This window comes from Motacilla alba, chromosome 13 (genome assembly GCF_015832195.1).
Source record: "Motacilla alba alba isolate MOTALB_02 chromosome 13, Motacilla_alba_V1.0_pri, whole genome shotgun sequence".
Taxonomy (NCBI): domain Eukaryota; kingdom Metazoa; phylum Chordata; class Aves; order Passeriformes; family Motacillidae; genus Motacilla; species Motacilla alba.
This window is the reverse complement of record NC_052028.1, coordinates 18,031,879-18,056,679: the sequence shown is the minus strand read 5'-3', so window position 1 is coordinate 18,056,679 and position 24,801 is coordinate 18,031,879. Positions and strand designations below refer to the sequence as shown.

The following is a 24,801-nucleotide window of genomic DNA, read 5'->3' as shown; positions in this document are numbered from 1 at the left end:
ATTTTCCTGCTTTCTTCATGCCTGGAAATTCTTCGAGATAAAGCGTGTGCTAGGATGAAAGGAAACAAGCTGTCCTTTGAGGCAGTGGATTTTTTGTGGAACAGTGAAAAAACTGTGTTACAGAAAGGGAAATTCTGCTGAGCTGTCAAGAAAACAAGGAGCATTGGTAGATGAAATCCCAATTTCTCTCACAGAGTCTTAACTCAGAGTATTGCTGCAGCAGCAAACACAGTTGAAAGCACTACAGCTTAATAATATGCCTTTCAATGGAAATGTCTGTAGTAATCTTTTAAAGCAGCTATCAGGCACTTGTGATTGCAGGCAGATTTTAAGGAAAGTGTTATGATGTATTGTAAACCAGCTCCATGATGTCTGGGTTCATTGCCAAGCAGTTTACAACTATACTGACCACAAATGTGAAAAAAAAAATTTCTTGTGGTAGTAGGAGCAGTTCTTTTTTCTGTTTCACTCCTCCTTTAGCTGGGCTGGGAATGGCTGGGAGCATTAGTATTCTGCGGGAGGGAGGCTGTGACAAAGACCATGACTACAGGGCCTCCTGACTTCTGTGCTGCTGCCAGCGATGTGGAGGGGACTGACTCTGATGGCTCCACTTCCCAACAGCCCTGCCATGGCACGGGAGAACAGAGGGTGATTCATCAGGCAGGCACGATGCTCCTGGCTCTGCAGTGCTAGCTTTGCACTTCGCATGGAGCTATGACACCAGGTGAGCAGATATTTATCTTCATGCAGAGATTGCATGTGCTTGTGTGTGCATGTGTGTGTGTATGTTCATTTAAAAAAGGACAAGCTGGGTACCAATGTGATTGTATCTTCTTTCTGAATGTGTTTTCCTGGCAGGATTTGGAAGCCTCATGCAGGATGTGCTGTGGTGCTTCAGTCAAGTAAAAGGAGCTATAGATGCTGGGGTGACAGAATGTAAGTTTATTTTTCCTTTTGTTGCTGTGACCAAAAATAACTTGTCACACACATCTTGCCTAGCTGGTGTGCAGGGAGGTCATTTGTGTGCTGTTGGGAGCTGCTGGGGCAGAGCTGAGCTACGCTCCTTGGTTTCTGCCCTCTTTATGTACTTGTGCATCTGAAAGAGATGGGCCTCTTAAATTAGCTATTGATCCAAGAATTCATTTGAAGGCATGATAGCTTAATCATATCAATAGCCTTTGAAATAGAATTTCTTTTGGTTTTCAGCTGTTATTTAGATTTTTCAGGGAATTATGAGACAGCTTCTCCCCCTACAACCTTTACCAGAATCAATTCTGGAACTGAGATGGACTGTTAGACACTCTCCTTGCATTTTGTTGTGGTCAGTGAAATGCGATGACTTTTTTAAAAGCACAGTCTTGTGAGACCAAGAGGACTGAGTTGGCCCAGGCCTCTGAGAGCAGAGCTCTGACTTCTGCTGGTGGGAGCACAGCTCTGCCTGGAGCACTGTCACCTGTCCTGCTTCAGCAGCAGCTCTGCTACGCTGCTTTTGCAGGACAGGGTTTCAGTCTGCTCTCTCTAGAGACTAAGGTGGGGCACAACACTCTGAAGAATATCTAAAATTTTATTAAATCTCTAGAGAAAAACACCACTGTAGTGATTAAAGCCAAAATATTTTTTACTGATGTTTTGTTTTGTGTTTTTAAAGATTATTTACAAGTGTTTTGAGCTTTTACTGTAGAATCTGCAGATCATTGTAACTGGTCAGGAGTACTTGTTTGCTACTTTAGGATTTATGAAATGTTAGGTTGCCTCTCTTGCTCTCTATTAATTTCTTAATGTAACCACTTATCAGCTGAGGGCTGTAAGCTTTATTTTTTTTACCACTGGAGATTTAGTGGATGAACCCAGAGGCGTGATGGCAGGAAAGGACTCCTGCAATTTTTTCCTGGGGCAATCTGGGCTCACGGAACAGTAAAGGCTGATGAATAATACTTAAAGCTGTATTCAGTAAAACTGGTAATGAGAAGGTGATGCCATTGGTGCATTCAACCTGAACAGGCACAAACTGCATGACCGTGGCTGAGGAGCAAGCTCCCACAAGAGTTACACGTGGGATGGGCTCCAGATCCTGTGCTGGTTTGCGCTGGTATGTGAATGCACACGTGTAGAGGTACTAATGTGTGTGCACGGATTAAGTCATTTAATTGGTATTACAGATGCCTCCCCTTCATCGGTAGTTTATCCATAACTTGTTACTATTATCCTAGTCTTTGCAACACATTTTTGATCTCCAGAACTCTTGGTAATATCCGAGCATCCTGAACTTGCACAATGTGATTTCTTTAGTGGCTAGGAAGCACACAGCTGTGTATGGTCAGGTGAGAGGAGATGTTGCTATTATTGAACTGCTCTGTATCTTTGAATGTAGTAGAGCCTACCTCTTTCAGCAGAACAGACCGTCATTCTGGCTTTCAAATTATACTTCAAATGTTGCCAACAATAACTCTGCATTAATTTTGTGGTGATTGTGTGCTCTTATCCACACAGAAACCACACAAACAGATCTACATAAACCACCTCGTTCTGTTCTTTCCTTGCTCCTTGCTTTAACTTGGAGAATGGTGTCACAGTCCGTGGTACTTGTCCTGATGAAACCAGGGGTGCAATGGATCCTTTAACTACACCAACTGTGGGGATGAATGAGCTCCCTTGTGCATAGATGGGAGGCCTGAGACGTCTTTCAGCTGCTCAAACACTGATTTCAGTGTTAAATGTGAAGTACATGATGTTGCTGACTGCCATTGTCATATCACAGTGTTTTCAACTACATTTCAGTACTGCCAAAAGCAAACAAGTTTTTGGGATCTTGCCATGTTCTGATATATTGACTATTAGGAGTCTACCGTAACAAACGGATTAGCGCGAACTTCGGAGGTGAATCCTGCTCGAGGCGGGCGCGGGGGTGGCTCGCTGGGCTCCGGGCGTGTGGCAGCGCCAGGACGCGCGTCCGTGCCTCCGGCCCTGCCGGTCCCGGGATGCGCTCCCGGTGCGCTGCGGCCCGGACGGCGGCTCCCGGCGGCGGGGGACACTGCGGCGGCCCGGGGCGGCCCGGGGCTCTGCGGCTCGCTGCGGGGCCGGGCGCGGGGCGCCGGGGGTGTGTTCGCGGGCGGGCCGGGCTTACTCAGCGCTCCCGGCCGTGCCGCACCCGATGCGGCGGCGGGGCCGGGCCGGGCGGGCCGGGGCGCTCCGCTCCGCTCCGCTCCGCTCCGCCGGACAGCCCCCGCCGCTCCGCTCTCCCGCCGCTCCCGCTCGGTTCTTAGCTCGGCCCGGCGCGGAAGATGAAATGCCTCTCGCGGTACCTCCCGTACCTGTTCCGGGCGCACGGCGCGCTCCGCTCCGCCAGCTGCCACGCGGAAGGTACGCGGGCGCGGGGCGCGGGCGGGGCGCGGCCGGTGCCTCCCGAGCACCGGAGAGCCGCCGGTGAACGCCGAGCCGCGGGAGCCGCCGTGCTGGTGCTGCGCGGCTCCGGTGCGTGTAGTTTGTGGATGTGGCTTTAAATGCATCCGGATATTCCCGAGGAAATGGAACAATCCTGCCGTGCTCTTCCCGCCTCCGGTCACCCGACCCCTCTCTCGCCGGCAGCAGAGCGTGTTTCCAGGTCTCGGCGAAACAGCTCTGTAGCAATTTGGGGAAAAGGGGGTGTTCTCAGCGGTGTTTCAACTTTGCATTTCCATCGTAGGAATGCAAAGTAGCGGGACTGTGTTTGCCGAGACTCCCGTGGGACTCTCGCAGTGGAGAGCCCATTCTTGCGGATTCATCCCCGTGTGACGCGGGTGGGAGCTGCCGGACGGGTCTACGGATCATCCGCAGGCACCAAACAGCTCCGTGGGATGTACATTCCCGGCACTGCTGCTCCCTGTGTGGCACCGCAGCGGTTTTCCTCATTTGCCCTAAACAAAACCAGTTAGTGATGAAAACCATCACGCTGTCACCCAGTTTTCTGCAGACCCGTCAGTCTGTGAACGCGCCTGAATTGCCAGCCCGACCCAAGAGGAAAATCCAGGTGAACGCGGGAGGGGTGTTTGGTTGCTGAGGGTGTGGAATGAAGGGGCAAGCAAGGAGCACTTGGCAGCAGACGATGACACTCCAGGCTAAGTTATTGCAGCTACTCGGGTTGCTGTAGCTCAATCCAAGCAGGCAGTAGAAGCTTTTTTTTGTTTTAAAGTTTCTCTGAAGTTCTAAGCAGATCAAATTATCCAAATAGATATCTGACTCTTAACTTCTTTCTTTGAGAATTTTCCTGAAGATTTCTTTTGTTTTCACGTTGACTTTATCCAAAGGTACTGTTCCTTAAGATATCCTGAACAAGTCACTTCTCAATTATTGTATGGGAACAAGTAACTCAGTGGAGAAGCATGCCTGTGGGCTGTTCTAAGGGAGGTCATATGACAGGACTGAGAAAAAAAAAAAAAAAAAAAAAGGGAGTTCAAAATGTCACACTGGTGTGCTACTCATTCTTCTCCATAGCAAACAATACAGAAAGAATGAAACGTGAACAGCACTCTTTCTTAGGCTGTTAGATGCATATGATAAACTTGGGGTACAACTGAGGTCTGGGGAGTTTGAAGGACCCTGTTCCACCCTAACTCATTAGCAAAACCAAAAAGAGAGCCCAGACAAGAGCTGCCTCCTGCCTGAAAAGGCAGTTTAATAAATAGCTGTAAAAAACCCAGGGGTAAATATGATGTATTCGGCAATGAATGTTTCTTTCAAGGCCTCTGAAGAGCGGCTGGCCCCGCGCCGAGGCTCTGCCCGGGCTGCAGCTGCGGAGCACAGGGCAGGGGCTGTCAGCAGCGAGGGCGAGCGCCGGCCTGCGGGCAGCCTGGCTGCGCCCCGCCGCTGGGGACACAAAGCCCTTGTCCTCGACCCCCCGAGAGGGGGCACAGCCTCCGCAGCTGTCCCGGGGCCGCCAGGACGAGTGCTGCCTGCTGGCTCGGAGCGGCGTGGTGCCCACTGCCACCGCCCGGCCGTGAGCCCGCGGGGAGCCCGGCGGGCAGAGTGGGGAGCCCGGCTGTGACCCGTGGGGAGCCCGGCTGACTGTGGGGAGCCCGGCTGTGACCCGTGGGGAGCCCGGCTGTGAGCCCGCAGGGAGCCCGGCTGACTGTGGGGAGCCCGGCTGACTGTGGGGAGCCCGGCTGGCAGAGGGGGAGCCCGGCTGGCCAAGTGGGGAGCCCGGCTGTGAGCCCGCAGGGAGCCCGGCTGACTGTGGGGAGCCCGGCTGGCAGAGGGGGAGCCCGGCTGGCCGAGGGGAGCTCTCCCCCCACCAGCAGTCCAGGTCTGCCCTGCAGCAGTTGAAACAGAATTTACATTTGATCTTCAGAAATTACATGAGCTTCCAAATTACACACAAAATGTCAAGAGAGCAGCACAGGTGAATTCTGATCCCTGCTGCTTGGTAAGTCACAGCAACTCCTCCGTCACCTTTTGAGTAGCTCCAGTGTCTTTTCCTGTTTGGAAGTTATGATAATTTCCAGAATATTTGTATAATAGCACCCTGGCTCACAAACGCTCCAAAGAGGGGAACGATGCCCGTGTTTCAGTAGTCCTGAGGTAACTCTCTGTTTGTTTTCTCTGAAGCCTTTTACCATTTTCTGGTTTTTCACAGCTCTCAATTTGTGTCTAGGCTCTGAAGCAGCATTTTAGGAGGTTCCAGTGGAGGTGACATGAAAGCTGGGATGTTCAGTCGCTGATGTCAGAGCTGATACTAAAGCTTAGCTCAAAGGTGCCCTTAAGCTAGATGTTGAGATTTGTAGGGGTCTTTAAGATGAAAGCTCACCCAGAGGCACCTTAAAACTAAGCTTTTTACCTTAGGGGCATCTCTAGGCTAGGCTTTTGGCCTTTTAAACACTTTTGAGTGATGCATGTAAAAGGTAATAATTATTTCCTCATATGCTCCAGACAGCAGATTCCTCCATGGGCAATCACAGAGAGCGTGGTCAGGTTTCAGTGGGATCAGTAGGACAGGCCAATTAACAGCATGAAGGAAGGTTCTGCTTGGGAATGTTTCAAATGTGCCTCAAAGCTCCTGGTGCCAGCTTGGAGGTGGGATGGAGCAGTGAAGGGATCAGCTGGCTGGGGGCCGACAGGCTCCTCCTTCCCGGCACAGAGGACTGTCCACAGTCTGGAGAGCCCTCTGTCCACATGCAGGAGAGCCCTCACACAAAATTGTCCACCTGGAGTGAACCTAAAATAGTCAATTTCCTGGTTTGGAGACTCTGCTTTTGTTTTTGTGATGACTATTACACTTACCACCAGATTGTCGGTTTTGTTCTTGCTGTGTTGACCTCAAGTGGGTTTATTTTCCTGGTGAGTCATTCCAATGGTTCCAACCTGAGTTAATCAGGCACCAGCAGCTGTGAGCCTCATGGAAGTCCTTATGACTCTGGAGAGAAAACCACAGAAATTGAGTTTACAGCAGTCCTAATTCTACAGGATGGTGTGTGAATTAGAGGAACAGTGCGATTGCAAATATGGTTTGGTGTAATTAATAGTCTATAATTACACGAAGAGAGGCCATTAGTGTAAGGCTGACGGAGGAGAACACTGAGTTGAGATTGAGCTTTCTACAATAATTACATATCCTGATTTAGCTATTTTGCAGTTTCTCATTCTGAATGCTGCATCAACCCTCGCTTTTGGGTGAACATCAGACTGGCTCTAATTTCAGGTCTTACATTTATCAGGACATGCAGCACATGCAGGAGTCCAGCTGCCTGGTCAGTTCATCCCCTAAGAGCAAATGAAGCCAATTCTGTGTGGCCACAAAGAACTGAATTTTGGCTAAGGGGAAAATGGCTAATTCCCTACCCCAAATACAAGGCAAACTGAAGCAGTGTGGAGATTATTTCTTCCCCCAGTGAGCTTAAGGCCTTGTTTCTGTGCTACCCATTTCTTCTCTTTTGTCTCCTGCCCGAGGGAGGCAGTGCCAGAGCGTGGCCCCGTGCTGCAGCAGGGCCTGGCTGAGGCAGGGGATGTGCCAGAGCAGGGGCACGACAGAGGCAGGCGTGTCGTTGGGCTGCTTTAATTTGAGACAGGATGAGCTGTGTCCTGACAGGGCGTGGTGGGGCTCCCATGCCAGAGATGCTGCTCAGAACACCAGAACGTGATGGGATCCCCACACTCAGCCTCAGGCTCAGGCTCTGCTGTTCAGAACACCAGAACGTGATGGGATCCCCACGCTCAGCCTCAGGCTCAGGCTCTGCTGTTCAGGCTCAGCGCTGGGCAGGTAGCTCTGTTTTCTCCATTGGGGATGATCACTGCCCCTGTACTCTTGTTGTGGTGACTCAGGAGCTGGAATTGCCTCTCCTTGGCTGCACTGATTGCATTTCCCTCGCGCTTCTCCTTATTCTGCCCATATCAAGGCTCTTTACAAAAATGACATTTTTGTGTCTGCTGCTGCTCCTTGTATGAGCAGGTTCCATCCCCATGTGAACACTGGACTATGAGCTGGGAGCTCCTGTGAAAGCCAGATAAACAGGAACAGAGGTCTGTGATCCCACTGTTCTCTCATCAGTTCAGGATGGAATTTTTCAATTCTTATAAGTGGCATTTTGAAACCTTTTAATGTCATATAAAATTGCTTTGTGTCCCTAAGTGAGCTCTGATAGTATAAACATTTTTATATTGAGGCCATGACCCCTCACATCATCTTACACTGCTGTGAGTTTACAGCCAGAAGTGATAAAACTCTGCTTAAATAGGTGTTTTTTAAAGGCGGAAAAAGTAAAAATCCTGGTAGCTCCTAGGCTCAGACATGGCCTGATGTGGAAATCAGCTTTAATTATTTCAAAAGTCTGTGCTTTTTGCACTATTTCCCAGGCTCATGACCTCGTTTGTGTTCTCTCAAAGCTGTTGGGTAGAGAATGGGGTTGAATTTGGTTTGAGTCAGGGGTGTGACACTGTTTTAAACAAATGAATGTTCATGTTCCCCTGTGACCCTTTTGAGCGAGAGGGGAAGCATTGCTGGGGGCATTGTTGGGGTGTTCTCTTGGGGTGGGCAGTGGGTAAGGCCACAGGACTTGTGTGGAGAACATGGGGCTGTCTTTGGTCAGGCTTTGAGGGTGATGGCCGGAGTCAGAGTGCTCCGCAGGCTGGCTAATGGGACCGTACATCATGGGGGGAGTAAACTGGGATCAGTCTGGTGCTGGTTGGCCGAGAAAGGGAAAATTCCTGACCACAGAGTTCATTACCGAGAGTAGAGCTGAATATAGAGCTGGGGGTGATTCTGCTGAGGTTGGAGTCTTCCAAGTTTTGATTAAATGCAGTTGAACTGGTGGTTCTCGATTAGCTCTGCCAGGAGGGGGTCATGACAGATGCTTGTGGTTTGCTTAAATAACTCCTTTGGGGCGTTGTGTGTGATCTGTGCTGAAGCTTTGTCTCCAGGCCTGAAGCTGCAGATTTTATCTTAAACAAAACGAATTAAATATTACTTGTTTGCAAACTCCACCTGTGGGGAGATGTCTGCAGGACAGGGCAGGGACTCAAAGCTCTGCTCAAAGATACACCTGGAACAAGCCCCGCCCCGCCGGCCCCGCCCCGCCGGCCCCGCCCCGCCGGCCCCGCCCCGCCGCGCTGCCGCCGGCTGCCGGGCGGGGGCGGTCTCGGTCCCGGTGCCGCGGGGGTCCCGGTGCCGCGGGGGTCCCGGTGCCGTTGGCGGTCCCGGTGCCGTTAGCGGTCCCGGTGCCGCGGGGGTCCGGGTGCCGTTGGCGGTCCCGGTGCCCGCGGGGGTCCCGGTGCCATTGGCGGTCCCGGTGCCGTTGGCGGTCCCGGTGCCCGCGGGGTTCCCGGTGCCGTTGGCGGTCCCGGTGCCCGCGGGGGTCCCGGTGCCGGGGCGCGCCCCGGTCCTGCGGGCAGCGTCCTACGGGCAGCGTCCTACGGGCAGGGCCACCCCACGGGCGGCGGCGGCAGCGGCGCGTCCCGGTGCTGGGAGCCCCGGCCGCGTCTCCCCGCGGGTCTGAGCCCTCCGGATCTGCCGTCGCTGCGGGGGATGCTCGGAGTGGCCCCCCCCGACCGGCGCTGCCCTGCGGGACGAGCGCTCGACTTTATTGACAGCAAATGTCGCTGAGGGATTTTTTTCTCAAAAATACTTTTGGTTGTGAGTGCTCCATCCTGGCGCTGGAGGATTTTGAAAATTATTTTTCTTCTGCCCCAGTTTGTGTCGGGATGCTGCTCCTCACACCTCTCCCTGTGATCCAATTCCTGTGTGACCATCGGCCTCTACAGGCTTCCTGGAGCTCAGGCTTCCTGCAGTTTTCCATGTCGAGCGGCTCCAACAAAAGCATAAGCTGAATTATAAGCACATTTCCAAGTTATCTCTGGAGATATTTCCATTCTGAGACTGTATTTTCCTCACTACAGATGGGTTCAGCTGTAGCTTCCCAGCGTTCCCCTGTTGTCTATATTTAGCTAGTGCTTAAATCAGCACAAAGGTGCCTTCTGTCATCCCTCCCACTCGGAAGGGACCTGGTGGAGGTTGCAGGGAAACGCTTCAGAGTGAGAGGGAAGAGCAGCTGGCGGGGGCTGAGCTTCAGCGCAGATCTCGGGCTGCGGCTGCCTCTAAATGGAGTTATTTTAAGCACTTGTGGGGAAGGCAGGATGGTGAGTGTGGTGTGGTCAGGATGACCCAATAGGAAGAAACAGGGAAATTGTCTCTGTAGTCCCTGCCGCGGGCAGCTTTGTGTATCGGTGGAATTGCTGAAACCATTCTCCTACCCCGGGCCAGATCCAAGGGTGCCCATTTCCCCAGCATGACGGGCTGCGTTTGACACAGGCACGGGCACAGCTCAGTGTCTCTGATCAGACCCGGATGTGTTTAGCTGCTGTACTGGCTCGGTAGATCAGATGGGAAATACCCAGCGACAGCCTGCAGCCCTTGGGCTTTGGGTGCCATCTCTACCAAGCCCACCCAGGACTGTCACAGGTCACCGGTCACAGGGCCACACATGGGACTCAATGACAACATTAAAAAACCTGATAGTTTGATATTTAACCGTTTTTTCCTCTGCAGGCAGCGTTGCAAAACAAGGTCAGCAAAAAGGTGTCTGAAATTCCTTGAATATGTTGTTGTGGTGGAGCTGTGCAGGTGTACTGGCTGTACAGGAGCTGCTGCTCTTGCTGTGAACTCCTTCTATTACACCAGTCACTCCACAAACCGTGTTTGATACTACAGTCTCAATAATTTTCTGACATGGATTATAAAAGAAAACCAGGCTGTCAGAGGCTGATTTGGCTATATTTGGGAAATAAACACTCAGCTTTGTAAAGCCATATGGCGGATTTATTCACAATCAGCAGTTCCTTTCAAATGCAAGTTCATGTTATTTAGTGGTACATTTTCCAGTATGCAGCTCAGCACTCTGCTTTCTCTGTTTCCTCTTCCAGTGTGTGATCTGGTCAGCTGGCTGCAGCCACGGGCCACCTCCTGTCTCAGCAATGCACATTCAGCAGTATAATTAAGCACTTACATGAGTGAGTTCTTACCAGCTCCTGTGGATTTCATCAGCAGTTTTTGTCCCTGCTCGTTTCCAGTGCTGCTGGCTGCTATTTTACTTTCTGTGCAGCGTTGCTTGGTTTCTTGGCTTGGTTTTGGCTTGGTTTCTTCTGGAAATAGGGCTGTAAGACCCTGCATGGCAAGCGTGTCAGGGCAGCTGTCAGAGCCACTCTCCTGCACTGCTTCAGGCACTGGCGTGGCCAGAGCAGCTCTGGGCTCGGGGTCTCAGAGGCACCGGCTCTGGGAACGTGGGAACATGGCCGGGGGACATCCTCCTTGTGCTCTGTGGGGTGGGGGGCGAGGGAGGGGGCTCTGTGTCTGGAGCCGGTGCCAGAGGTGCTGGGCAGCAGGTTCCTGGTTCCGAGCAGGCTCAGCGGGCAGGCAGGTGTGCTCAGCACCTGGCAGGGCACAGCCAGTCCCCATCAAGGCTGAGGGGGTTAGTGGAGGGCGTGAGAGCTCGTGGGGCTGGCTGGGGCAGCCTGTGTCCCCAGGATGGGGTCCTGGGGGGACTTCAGGAGAGTTACCAGCTTGAAGATTTGGAGCTCTGCAGCTCGTGGATGGAGAAAGTCAAGAGGTGCTCATTTTCCCAAGATGAAGGATGGCAGTGACAATTCCTGGTGCACGTGTGGGTCCAGGCCCCAGGACACCTGGTGCCGAGCAAGAAGCAGGGCTTGGCCCCATGTGGTGAGTGGGGCCTGCCCGGGGCTGTTGTGTGCTGCCAGGGGTGTCCTGTGCCTTCCCTGAAGGCAAACATCTCCCCGTGTTTTTCTGAGGGCTCTGTGTCCTGACTGTGCGCGTGCACAGCTGCACAGCAAAGGCATTGCCTGCACAATTACAGTCCCCTGCTGCTTGGGCTGCCCTGAAATCTTCTTCTCCTTTTTGTGCTGGCTTTGTAATTTCTCAAGGGTAGTTGTCCTTGAGAGGAAAGATATTTCAGGTTTGCTGTGCTTGACCTCAATCCCCATGTTATTGAAACTTAAAAGCCATAAAATTCTCACAGATGAATTTTCACGTGTGAGCCTGTGAAGGCCACAGAGAATGTTTTTGATGGACTGTCATGCCCATATTTTTCTGACATCCATTTTTGGAGGGCAGGAGCGAGGGGAACCTTGCTGTTACATCTTTGACATTCTGTTCCCACGAATTTGGGTCTCAGGAAATGAAGCACCAGAGCATCTTTATCAAAGCCCACTGGCAAAAGATGTGTGTGATGGTGGTGGATAGGTCTAAAACAGACTCTGCAGCCAGCAGGATGAAAAGTGACTCTTCCCTGTGAGTGAAGGCAGGTTGGAGTGGAAGGGCTGGGGTCGAGCTGGGGAACCAGGAGTTGCCAGGGGAATGCTGTGGTTCATGTGGGGTGCTCTGCCTTCTGTCCAGGACATCCTGTTGTGGCAGTGCTCAGTGTGCTGCTGCCCAGTGGCAGAGGGAGCTGCCAATTTCTGTGACCTCATGGGGAATGCACTGCAGCTGCCTCTTTGTAGTGAGCACGAGTACTTGCTCGAAGTCAGCCATCAGGGCAGGACTGCTACAAGCTGGCAGCAGCAGCTGCATGCAGACGGTGTGAGGGACGGGTGTGCAGCATTCCGTGGACTGGGTGTCCACAGAGCACACGGATGGACTGACAGTGCTCCTGCTAATGATTCAATTACTCTTCATGCATGGATGTTTCTCCCTTTAAAGTTCAGAAATCACTCGCAAACATAACAGGAATTGAATCAGTTTTGTTTATTCAATTGGATGAATGTAGCTGTATTCCCATGTTTACGAGGGCAATTGGATTTAATGTTACTTTGCATATTGTTCCACTCTCATCTTCGGGGGAGTAGTTGTCTGGTTTAGGAAGTAGGTTTTTTTTAAAGGACAATAAAATCTAAATGATCATATCATCACATTTCAATGTAGACTTCTATGCCTAATGTCATACTGACCTCATTGCTGATGTTGTTGTTATATGTACAGGAAAAAGGAAAAAGCCTTGGGAAAGGCACGCGTGTGTTGCAGTGTGCTGGAGCCCGTGTGCTGCTGCTTGATTCATGGCTGGGTCGGGGCTATTAGATCTCCTTCCCCCAGGCATTTTATAATCTGTTTAACATAACACAGTCGTTTGTCTTGTTTGCTGACTGCGTAACAGATGGATATGTGATTTTCATAATTACTATATGAACATTATTAAGACGTGATATCTTTTATTAAGTAACAGTTTTCCAGGTTTATTTTTTCAAATGACATGAGGTAAATTATATGTAGATATTAGTGACATACAAATATTAGTTTTACAGCATTGGCATTCTGAGAAGTCAGGCAAACTTTTAAGGCTCCCCATGGTGTCTCTTGTTTTTCTTTTTCCCCTCCCCTAAGCTGCACTTCATGAAGATTCTTAGGTAGCACAATCGGGTTTATGTTTTGTTTATGTTTTGTTATGTTTTCCTTAGTGTGAGGAAAGCCTAGACCTGGCTGATGTCCTAGGCCATCCTCTCTATCTATCCTGCCAGTGCAGCGTTCTTCCAGCCCGTTTCTGTCCCCGTGTGATACCATCATCCTGTCTCTCCTGCTGCAGATCTCCAAAAGTGGGAGTCAGTGTAAACAGGTAGGAAGGCTGTACAGCACACAGAAGAGAAAGTTTCTCCCAGTGCAGCAGTGGCTGCTCCTGGGAGCTCTCCCTGCTCCGTGGCTGAAGAGAGCCTGGGGAAAGGAGGTCAGTTTTCCTGGAGGCTGGCAGTGCCAGGCAGGGCTCCCCAAAGCCGCGCCTGGCCCTTGCACGGGGGCTTCAAGAAGGAGGTATATTTTTGTTTTGTGATGAAGCAGCCCCTTCTGCTGCCTGGGAGGGGACCAGCAGGTCCCAGGGCCCTCCCAGGGATGGGGACCCAGGCCAGCCCCGGTGCCACCTCTCCCAAGCTGCCGTTTCTTGCAGGAGACACCTGGAGGACCCCAGGAATGATGGGTCATACTGGAATGCTGAATTTCGGGTGATCCCAGAGAATGAGTGGCTGACCTGGGGTGAGGTGGAGGGCAGGGCTGGGCAGGGCAGAGCTGGAGCTGAAAGGCTGGAGCTGCTCCAGTTGCTGTCCTTGGCCGCTCCCTGTTTGTGGCTCTGAGTCATGGAGGAGTAGTGCAAATCACTGGATTTAGGACCATGTGCACATAAGAAATGTTGAACAGGATCAGTGTAACACTCCCCGACCCTCTGTCAGTGCATGAGCTTCAAGCACAAGCTCAGTTTAAGCTGACACGTTCCCTGCTTGGGGTCTCTGTTTTTTGGACGATGTGCTGTGATGTATCACACCATAATGGCAAGTGAGGCTGCGAGGGAGAGCAGGGCAGCCTCCCTGCAGCTCAGCCCGGGCTGCAGCCAGCCCGTGCTCCCCAGGCTCAGTGCACCCTCAGGCTGTGGCTGCTGTCACTCGGGGCAGGAGTGCCGTGCTCGTGGGACCCGTGGCCACAGACACACAGGGAATCAGAGCATGTTGTGGTGACCCCTTGTTATTTCCCCCAGAAAATACCAGAATAGTTTCATGCTTAGAATACGTTCTGGGTTAACCAGAGCATGCATGAGCCGGGCTGACTCTCCAGTGCTCTGCTGGGTTCCAGGCTGGTTTGTCCTGGGGCGTTGCCCACAGCTGGGGACCCTCTGCCAGGGCACCACGGGGGGAACACGGTTATTGGGGCAGGCCCTTTCCTCATGTGGTGAAGTACCACTAAAAATTGACAAATTCCAGTTAATGTGGAAACAGTAGGTGAGTTGATCACTCCTGACAGGCTCTCTTGGTTCCCCAGCTCTCAGCATTGCAGCAGCAGATGTATTTTGCTGTATCCCATTTTGCACTTTCCACCAGGCTGATTTTGGGTCACCATCCATCCTTCTGACAGTTGTGGAACTTAACTAATCCCTGTGCAGGTCAGGAGTGCTGCTCTGCCAGACACACGGCTTCCTTTCCTTCGGGGAGTTAACTCTGACTGATTAGCCTTTTTGCTTTCCTTTTTGTAAGGCTGGCCAGGCGACGTCTGTGTGCTTCACTCTGCTGCTGCTGGGTGACATCTGAGGACAAGCAGAATGATTTTTATACGACAGTAATCCCAGCCTCAGGTTCCCAATGCTCTGAAACTTACTGTGTTTGTGTTTCAAGAAAAGGGCAGCCCTATTTAATTTATAGCATGATTTCATTACTTTTTGCTGTGGGACATACTCAATTAACTGAAGGCTGTGAAGTAATTGCAGTTTAGGAAATACAATTCACAGTGACCTGGATGTGTTTCACTGGTGAACATTAGTTCAAATAAAATCCACCTTTGAGGCCATATGAAATTTTGCATATTAATTGGTAATTTAACAGAATAAATGCTAAATAGACATTCTTGCAAATAATATCCCAGGACATGTGGGGAAGCATCTGAGTGTCCAGTGTAACACATTACAGGACAAAGTTTGCTTTTTCAGTAGTCAGACTGATCCCTGTTTCTCTTTCGTTGGTTCTTCTGATCATCAGCTGATGGATGAACAGTTTGCAAGTTGTTGTTTGTTTAATAGTTTTAAAGGTTATGGGTTGTTTGTTTGTTTTATTACTGTGGTGTGTGATTGCCATCTTTGCTCTGTGGAGCTGGTTTTTGCCTCTGTCCTGGTGCCTGACACGTCTGGAGGCACAGCGTGGGGAAGGCAGGTGCCCCTGCCCCGCTGCCCAGAGGGTCTGGCCGGGCTGTGAGCAGCTGGGGCAGGGCCCGGGTGTGCAGCCAGTGACCACAAGCACTTGTAGCTGCTCCTCTCGAGTGCACGTGTGAGCTCACATATTCCCTCCCACAGGGTGACCTGACCTAAGGAAAACATTTTGAGAGCTGTATTTCCATATGAAATGGTCAAATCAACACTGTGATTTCCTCCCCCAACTGAAAATAAATCAACAGGAAAATCCAAGAAGCAAAATACTGCTTTTATTTCTGCATTCTGTGCTTGCTCGATTCAGCGATTCCGCCTGGGATTTCCTCTCCGGTTCTGTCAGGAGCCGTGTTCCAGGGCATCCTCTTGGAGCCGTATCCCGTTCCTGCAGCGGCAGCGAGCGCCGTGTGACAGAGCCTGAGCCCGGGCTGTGTGTGACAGAGCCTGAGCCCGGGCTGTGTGTGACAGAGCCCGAGCCCGGGCTGTGTGTGACAGAGCCCGGGCTGTGTGTGACGGAGCCCGGGCTGTGTGTGACAGAGCCTGAGCCCGGGCTGTGTGTGACAGAGCCCGGGCTGTGTGTGACAGAGCCCGGGCTGTGTGTGACGGAGCCCGAGCCCGGGCTGTGTGTGACAGAGCCCGAGCCCGGGCTGTGTGTGACAGAGCCCGAGCTGTGTGTGACAGAGCCCGAGCCCGGGCTGTGTGTGACAGAGCCCGAGCTGTGTGTGACAGAGCCCGAGCCCGGGCTGTGCCCAGGAGCCCGAGCCCGGGCTGTGTGTGACAGAGCCCGAGCCCGGGCTGTGTGTGACAGAGCCCGGGCTGTGTGTGACGGAGCCCGAGCCCGGGCTGTGTGTGACGGAGCCCGGGCTGTGTGTGACGGAGCCCGGGCTGTGTGTGACGGAGCCCGGGCTGTGTGTGACAGAGCCCGAGCCCGGGCTGTGTGTGACAGAGCCCGAGCTGTGTGTGACGGAGCCCGAGCCCTGGCTGTGTGTGACAGAGCCCGAGCCCGGGCTGTGTGTGACGGAGCCCGAGCCCGGGCTGTGCCCAGGGCCCCCCGAGCCCCCGCTCCTGCCCTGCAGCGTGTTCCACTCCAGGGACCCAGTCAATGCCTGTCAGCTTTGGCCCTCCGCTGTCACCTGTGGTGGAGTTTGTCACTCCAGGTAAAACCCAAACCCAGCGGAGCAGACAAATCTCTGACACGGACAAGCCTCGACCGCAGCATGGCTCAGAGCAGCTGTTTGCAGGAGGAAACTTCGTCCTCAGCGTGGACTGTGCTGCATTGGCTCAGATGCTCCAGTGCTGAAGCATGTGGCCTTAATCTGTAGAAGTGGCAAATCCTATTTACTGTGTAAGTATTTAAGCTAATTATATCTCTGATGTGAGGAACATGTGACAAACTCTTCACACTGTTTCCTTTAAAAGACATTGATGTCTCAGACCCTCATGAAATATTCTGTGCCTCGTTCCATTCTTGGTCTATTGTATGTGTTCTGCAGTGTATTTAGCAGTAGTATAACTTGATAATAATATAGAGGTAATAAGTATGTTATGGCTGGATCATCTGTAGAATAAAATAAGAAATAATTCATAGCAAGTTTTTCCTGGAAGCACCACGTTTATGTTGCTGTTGCACAGGTGCATTATATTGTTGCTGTGCAGCTGTTGCATTATAGGAGAGATCTGAGGAACAGGAAGAGCTCTGGGCTTTTCTAAAGCCTGGCATAAAATGCTTGGTAGGGAAAGGCTGAATCTGAAGAAAGCTGCTAAAATGCAGCAGAAGGTGGTTGGTCTAATTGAAGGCAGGAGGGAAAGCCCTTAGGGAGCAGCTGTTCCCAAGCCAGGCTGGGTGTGTGGCAGTGCTCGTTAGTGGCACGCTGTTAATCATGTACAGCTTGTACCAGCACCTGTAACAGCATGGCAGGGGTCAAGGCCAAGGAGATCAGTTTATCATTTGACCTTTGGGAAGCAGAAGTCTTCACCTACTTTGCATTCAATGAACTGATTCTTCCCTTTTCTGCCCCGAGGTCCCGAATCCTGTTCTCCACCATATGGGAAGAAGAGAGCTGCAGCTTGTCCTCTGCATGCAACCTGGCTTCCCAATTTTCTTGATCTTGGTTTAATCTGGTACATTATTTCCTTCCTCAAGTCATGCTAATTAAGGTTCATATGACTGGGACTTCATCACAGATGTGGATTATGGCTTCCCCAGCTTGCTTATGTGACTTACAGGAGAAAACGTGAAAAACAAATTGTCTTAGTGCAGAGAAATCACAGTCAGGAGCACAAAGGTAGGGCTCTAGAGGACAGCAGAGGGTGCACAGGGGCTCAGTGAGGATAGTAACATGTGGTGGGGGTCATAGGCATTCCCTGGGGGCCACGCAGCAGCCCAGCACACTGTTAGGGGATGGTCCTGCATGAGGGTGTTCATCCAGAGAGGGTTCACCCTCCATGCACGTCCCTTCGTGGCTGGGTGGGAATGGTCTTTGCTGGCTGGTGCAGGCTGGTGCCCTGCCTGAGCTGTGGCCAGGCTTCCTAGGCTGGAAGACAGGAGCATCAGTCTCTCTGGGACAATATTTATGAACTGGCTGTGAAAGACTCAGTCGTCTGTGGTCCTCTGGAGACCAAGGTCCCTGACCTGGTGTCTCTGTCCCTGGCCATCCCAGGGAACCGTGCCTGTGGTGTTGCATGTGTTCAGCAGGGGGATGGTGAGAAGCTCTGGGTTCCTGCAGGGTGTGCAGCGTGGGGGGCTCTGCCCTGAGACAGCTTTTTCCCTTTGGAGTTGTCCCTTAAGTATGGGCCAGCCAGCCACCAGCCCAGGTGGCTGACACCATTATTTGTGGAGAATAGGAGTATAATTACCCCATTTTTGCTGCATAGGTTGCTCTTCAGATTTGTGAAGCTAAAGTGCTCTCTCTACTGGAATCTGTGAGCTGAAGGAAGCTGAAGGACTTGGAGCACTGGATGTGATAGGAGAAACTGTACAAGGGTTTTAAGTGCTCTCCTTCTCAGAATACTAATTGTGTGCCATGACCTTCCCCCAGATCAAAGATCAGGAGCTGGCTCTGATAGGAGATGTTGAGGGGTGTCATGAAAGGCCTGGTTTCCCTTCCTCTGCAGTGATGGGCTTTCAGGTAAAGCATCTGTGACCTGGCCAGCCCTGTCCCCTGTGCCATGGGCACGTGCTGTCACCAGTGCTTCCACCCACAGGCTGACCTCTGGCACTGTCCAGCGAGCTGTGCCCCACTGAGGGCACTGAGCTAGCCATCAGGTAACCAACAGAAATAATTCTTACAAGTTTAAAAGAAATTTTGTTATCTATATTTAGTGGTTAAACGATGAGGGTATTGTTCAAAGAGTAATTAGGAAAATAGATTGAATGCTCATGGATGGGAGAGTAAAATAAGTGCTGTAAAGGAAGTTCTGTACTGAGCATAAAATTGGAAGTTTGATTCAATTATTCTTCACACACTGTTTAGATCCCACAGAAAGCTGAGCATGGAACTCTTCAGCCTCTCTAATTGAGAGAAAAAATCATTGGAGTGGAAAGTGTCCTGGCTCTTCAGGAGATGTCAAAGCACAGAACATGGCAGACACCTGGGGGTTTGGGAAACTGTGACAGCTACAAGCCGACCTTTGGCAAATTTAATCTGCAAATGGATTCCTGCTTAGGACAGCTAATGCTTTTAGTTATTGTAAAGGCTTGTTCCTGGATTTTAAAAAGCTGAGAATAAATGGATTTCATGATGCAGCTCCTATGCGTGTTGCATAACAAACAGGTAGCTTCTGGATCTGTTTAAACGATACAGTGTATTGAAAAACTTTGCAGAACTTATGAACACATAAGTACAGTTCATGCCCAATGGGGGAATGATTTTTGCTACTTAATAAAGGAGAAGGGACTTGGCACTTGTTAAAATGAAAATACATTGAATGAAGATGGTGTCTACTGAAAAGGAAGGGAAGGAGGTCACTGGTTGTGTTTATGATACTCACGGGCATTGGAGGGGCTTGTTACTCAGCTGGGCATGAGGTTTGGCATCTGGGCTCTGGTGGGAGGAGGTAATATGGTAGCAATTGCTTATTCAAAATCTGTCTTTATTTTTCTTGTCTGAAGCTGCTCTTGCCTCTTACAGGACACCTGCAGGTGAGTGTAGCTTGTAGACAGAGAGAAGCCAGTTCCTGGGGAGAGTGCTGTGGTGCAGTTTTAATCTTTCTTCTCCATCTCTCCTTTCCTGCGGGAGGTCTGTGTCCTTCCTTGGGAGACAGGACTCCCCAGACAGAGCTGTCTGTGCCTTGCCCAGAGCCAGCAGCAGCTCCAGGTCCTGTGGTGTCTTGGGGTCTGGTCCTCGGGGCTGCTGCAGGCACGAGGAGCTGCCAGCAGCATAAAAATGATTTCTGAAGCATGATGTTAGTGCTGTGGCTCTCTTTGGCCCGCGGGAGAGCTTTGGTCAGCATATCTGCGCTGTGCTGCAAAGCCATGGCCAGGCCCCGTGCCTTTCCACAGGGAGTGAATTCACACTAACCTGTGGCTCCCACCCACTGCAGCCAACAGCAACCTCAGCCTCAAATACAATGTGTTTCTTGACTTAAACATGTGCCTGCTGATTATAGCTAGTAAATCACATTCCAGTACAATTCAGTGAAGGCTTGGGCATGGAGACTTCAGGCATTCTGGTGAATGCTTCTGGCTTGTCACATTAGTAATCCCTGTACTAATGAGTGGCCTGTGACATGATATGGTTGACTGACAAATCCTGAAGTTATATATGCACATGAGTAAGTGCCAGAGTTCTCCCAGGTGCAGTTTTACAATGTCTTGTATCAGCCTCTATGTGACAGCACGTCAGGAAACATCCTGGGGAGGCAGGCAGCTATGGGCCTGGGAATTCACCTTTCCTCATAAGGTCACAATGGGTAGAACAAGCTTTCCCTCTCTTGCCTCTCGTCTGAGAGTGTCCACACACTCCTCCAAGGGGCATGCAGTGCTTATGTGGCGCAGGTGTGCTGCTGTGGGGGTGTGCTGGGTGCAGCACGGGTATGGAACGTGCTGTCCAAAAGATACTGGTACATACTGGATGTACTGGAGTCCTTAGGCCCTCTCGCTCAGAGGTGCTCTCTCCTATGCTTCCCCTAGAATAAGCAGCCCCCGAGCAGGCAGTGGATCTCAGCAGAATAATAATAAATCTTACACCTTCCCAATGAGATTTTAATTATGATACTACAGTTGGGAGAGGAAATCAAGCTGCAGTGCACCACTGTATTTACAACGTTATCCACCATCTTTGTCCCTTCCCTCTGCAAGCTCCTGTTCAGTAACAATTACACTCTCCGCTGAGGTGGCCCTGGGCTCTCAGGCAGCTCCTGTGCCGTGGCACGCCGAGCTCTGCAGTTCCTCCATGGTGTGGGGGTCTCCTCGCTGTGTCTGTCAGTGGCTCAGCCAGTGCCAAGGCTTCTTCCTGGACTCCACCAAGACACACAACCCTTCCAGTGGGCAATTGTTTCCCTTTGGTGCGCACCAGGTGATGAGTCCAGAACACAGCCTGTGCTTTTAGAGATGTCCAGGAAAGGGAAGCCCTCCCTTCCCCCACAGCCCTTGGGTTCATTTTCTTCTCTGGATGCCACCAATCCCCCCATTCACATCGACCTTTGTGGTCACAAGTCACTGGCCATTCCTACCCCCTTCCAAAGTCAAGACAGGGTGAGCCTGGACTGCCTGAAGGCTGCAGGAGCTTCCCCATGGACAGGGCTGTCCAGCAGCAGCAGTGACGCCCCGGGCAGGAAGGAGCAATCCCCTGTCAGGAGTGTCCCGGGGGCAGGTGCGTCACCAGGTAAGACAGCGTCCCGGGGCAGCAACATCCCCCGGCAGCAGGGCGCGTCCCAGGGCGGGAGCATCCCCGGGCAGGAGCCTCTCCCGTGGCGGGAGCATCCCCGGGCAGGAGCGTTCCTGGGGCAGGTGCGTCTCCGAGCAGGACCGGCTGGGGCTGCGCTGGAGCAGGAGCAGGGGCTGGGGCAGGAGCAGGGGCTGGGGCTGCGCTAAGGCAGGGGCTGGGGCAGGGGCTGGGGCTGCGCCGCGCTCCGCCCGCCCGCGCGGTGCCGGTCGGTGCCGTATGGGAGGAGCCACCGGGCACCGCCGCCCCCTGCGCCCCCCCCGCCGCATTTGGCGGCCGCCGCCGCGGAGCAGGGCGCGGGGGGGGGATGATGGATCCGCGGCTGCGGCTGCTGACGCCCCGCGCCCGCCTGCCCGCCGTCAATGGAGGAGGACGCTGAGACCCGCAAGATCAGCAGCAGTTTCCTGCGAGACCACAGCTATGCCACGGAAGGTGAGCCCGGCCCGCGGCCCCCGGCCCGCCCGCAGCAGGTGAGGCCGCCCCGCAGCGGCCCCGGCCCCCGCCCGCAGCGCCGCGCCTCGCTCCGCGCCCTCCCCCGCGCCCCGGGGCCGCGGCTGTCCCGGGACCGGCCCCGCTGCCCCGGCCCGGGCCGGCCAGCCCCGCGGCGGCGGCCCCGGGGCTCGGTGCGGGCGCGGCGAAGCCGCTGCGGTGACTCAGCAGCGCCGGGTGTCGCTGGGTGGGCTCCCCCGGGCCGGGCCGGTCCCCCGGCGGAGCGGGGGCGCCGAGAGCCGCCGGGGCACCGAGAGCCGCCGCAGCCGCCCCCAGCCCCGCCGGGCCCCTCCGGGAGCTCCTGCGCCTTCGCTCCTCCGGCTCCGGGAGAAAAGGGGAGTCCCGACCCTCCCACGAACCCTTCCCACGGGAGCGGAGCCCGCGGGGCCGGAGGGATGCGCGGCTCGCCGCAGCCAGAGGGATGCGGGCGGCGGCCGCGGCTCCGGAGCGGCTTCCTCAGCCCCTGAGGGCGTTCGCGGTGCTGCAGGTGGCTGGAGCCGCGCTGTGGGGTGCGGGAGCACGGCAGACGCGGGTGCAGATCTCGTCGATGGAGCACTTGTTTCGGGGTTATTTTCACTACAAGCTGCCTCAGGAAGGTGTAGTGAAGTGCATCCCGACTGGCGCGTTGCAGATGCAAGGAGATGCCAAGGCTGTTGCACATGGATAATGTCACAGCCCTGGTGAGCCTCATGGTGCATTTGAAAGTGGCTTCCTATAATAGCTTAAGAGCAGAGAAGATGGTGTGGCCATGTTCGGTTCAGGCATCAGAGCTCAGCCTGCACATGCTGCTGCAGCCACCACAAAGGCAGCTCCAGCAGCCAGGGGTGAAGGAGGGATGGGGATGGGGCTGCTGTTGCCTCGGCTATCTTCCCTGGTAGCTGAAGAGCTGTCAACTTCACATCAGCTCTGTCACAACCTCCCTTTGCTCTCTGGCTCCAGGAGGAAAGTGCAGCTGATGTAAAGCAAACCCACCCTTTCTGGTAGCACCGACACCTTCGAGAGGCTTCAAAAACCAGGCTCCATACCGGAGTCTGAGCAGGCTTATTCGTAGCTTAATTAGTAGCCAGAGGCTTTCACTTACTGTGTCATCCTCATGAGACTTAGAGGAAGCCAGACTTTGAGAATTTTGTCACATGGCTAAAGGAGGATTTATATAGTGGAGAATATTTGGCATGATATAGTAATGGAAAGCTTTGAATACCTGATGAGCCAAAGAAATGGTTTTTTGTGTTGCTTGTGTGTAGCTGGAATGCAAGTGCTCAGTGTGACAGCCCCCAGGTGCTGGGGAGGGCTTGTCCCGGGGCATCCCTGGCTCTGCTGCTCTGCCTGGGAGGTTCAGAGTGTGGGCTGGATGTGCAGGCAGGACATCCTGTGGGGCCAGGGGCCGCTGCTCTGTGAGGCTGAGTGGGCAGACCTGCCCTGGGGCTGAGGGATGGACCTGTGGAGCCCACACGGGCCGTTCCTGCTGAGAGGGGTGGTATGGGCCAGTGCTTCCAGGAGGGTGCTGTAGCCAGGGTGGGACAGAGCTCCCATCCCTCCCAGCTGTCTGGCTCGCATCACCATGTGCTGGGCTCTCTGAAGGATGATTTTGCTGTTGCTGCATTCTAAAAGGCAGCTGCAACAGCCAGCAAATGTGAAATGAGGCTATAGCTACCTCGTGGTGACCTGCTGAGAGCTCAGGTGTCCTGGTGGGGAAGGGTGGAGGGCTGAGGTGAGCCCGCAGTGATTTCTGCCAGTGACCCTGGGAAGGCTGGGGATTTTCAGTGGTAAGATCCAGTGTGTCTGTAATCTGTGGCTGTATGCTGACATTTCCAGAAGGACCTTGTGCGTCGTACCAGGGAACCATAGCAATCCTCTCGGCAGAAATGAAACAGACAGACATTTGTGCAGTAGATGCCTGAATCTGCCGGTGTGATCCCTGCTGCCGTGGCAGGGCAGGGGGAAGTACAGGGGGGGATTTAATGGCTGTGTATCAGCTGGGAGTTTTCCTTCCCCTCGTGCTGTATAGAGCTCCTGACTCTATGCAGTGGTTCTGCTAGAGGGAGGCTGACTGCACTTTGAAATGGTAGATTCTGCTAAGATACAAAATTTAGATAATTGAGTTTTATTTTTTCCTACATGTGAAAGCAGCACATGCCTGAACGCTGTGGTATCTGGTTGAAAAAGAAGAAAATCCTTCCAAATGCTGTGCAGCAAGTGCAGACTTGCTTTGGAAATGAAGGTGTCTCTGGTGTGTCAGCTGAGGGAAATAGCCGGTTATGTAATTTGCTTTAGTGAAGTGTCGTTGTCACTTAAATAGGTCTGGTATTTTCATGCAAATGTGGGGTGAGGATGGTATTTCACAAGTGCACATTTGAATGCCTTGTTCTTGTGCAGCTCAGAGTATTGCAGAGAAGAAACGGGGCCCTTGTACAAATTCGGCTCGGGTTGCCAGGGAGGTGCTGAGGTGCAGCCCAGTCCCCAGCTGTGTCACAAGGTCTGCCGGGCACAGGGAGCAGGGCCAGTGGGTTCCAGGGCAATGCCAGCTCACATCTCAGAGCACTGCTGCAGAATGGCAGATCTCACATGAAAAATGTCCAGAAAATATGCTTGATTTGTTCTTGTTTTGCTTAAATCTATCTTTATTGGCAATTCTGCTGAGTGCCCAGCCAAAAGTAGGACAAATTGAGACATTTGAATACAAACAACCAGTGGAGCAGCCTCCACTTCTAGATGTGCTTGTTGGAGATGTGGCCTTAAGGGTCCTTCATGGGGAGGTGGCCGTGGCCAGGTGGTTGTGCTGTTGGAGAAGGATCCTTGGGAGTACTCATGTCCCACGGCCGTGGTGTGGGCCACTACAGGGGACCATCCCGGCATGCCCTGAGGGATGTCCCATGCGTTTCCCAATGGCTCTGCCAAGGGACCTTCTCCCCTGCAGGCCCGGGGCTGACCCTGCTGGAGCTGCATGGCCTTGGGGATGTGCCAGGGCTGACCCTGCTGGGCAGCACAGTCATGGCACTTGCAGCCACTCCTGGGCCACTGCATGCCCCGCACCCTTTCCCTGGGCCTGGCTAATGCCCCTGCAAGTCTTTAATCTCCTGAGGGAGTGTTTCCCAAACCGAGTAGGTTTTGCTGTTGCAAAATCTATCACTAAGCCTTTATTTCCTTTTCCTGCTTTAATCTTGTTACTCCCTCTGTAGCTCTGTCAGCATCTCAGGCAGTCCCATCCTGCCTGTATCCCTGCCCTGCTACCGTGCTGCAGGAAGGGGCCCTGGTGCCTCTCTGCCCAGGGAAGTTTGCCTCGAGCT

At 52.9% G+C, this 24,801-nt stretch overlaps 1 protein-coding gene across 2 annotated transcripts in view; it reads left to right on the top strand.

The window, feature by feature from the left end:
* Positions 1 to 662: 662 nt before the first annotated feature.
* PPP2R2B (protein phosphatase 2 regulatory subunit Bbeta) overlaps positions 663 to 24,801 on the top strand; it is a 61,517-nt gene continuing 37,378 nt past the window's right edge. Inside the window, exons 1-2 of one of the 2 annotated variants that reach the window (XM_038149908.1) lie at positions 663 to 724; positions 859 to 936. In XM_038149908.1, coding sequence (XP_038005836.1) covers positions 715 to 724; positions 859 to 936 — 88 coding nt within the window. In that variant the 5' untranslated portion in view covers positions 663 to 714. Of the gene's footprint in view, positions 725 to 858; positions 937 to 21,249; positions 21,458 to 24,801 lie in introns of those variants that run through there. The other variant, XM_038149909.1, reaches the window with a different exon arrangement.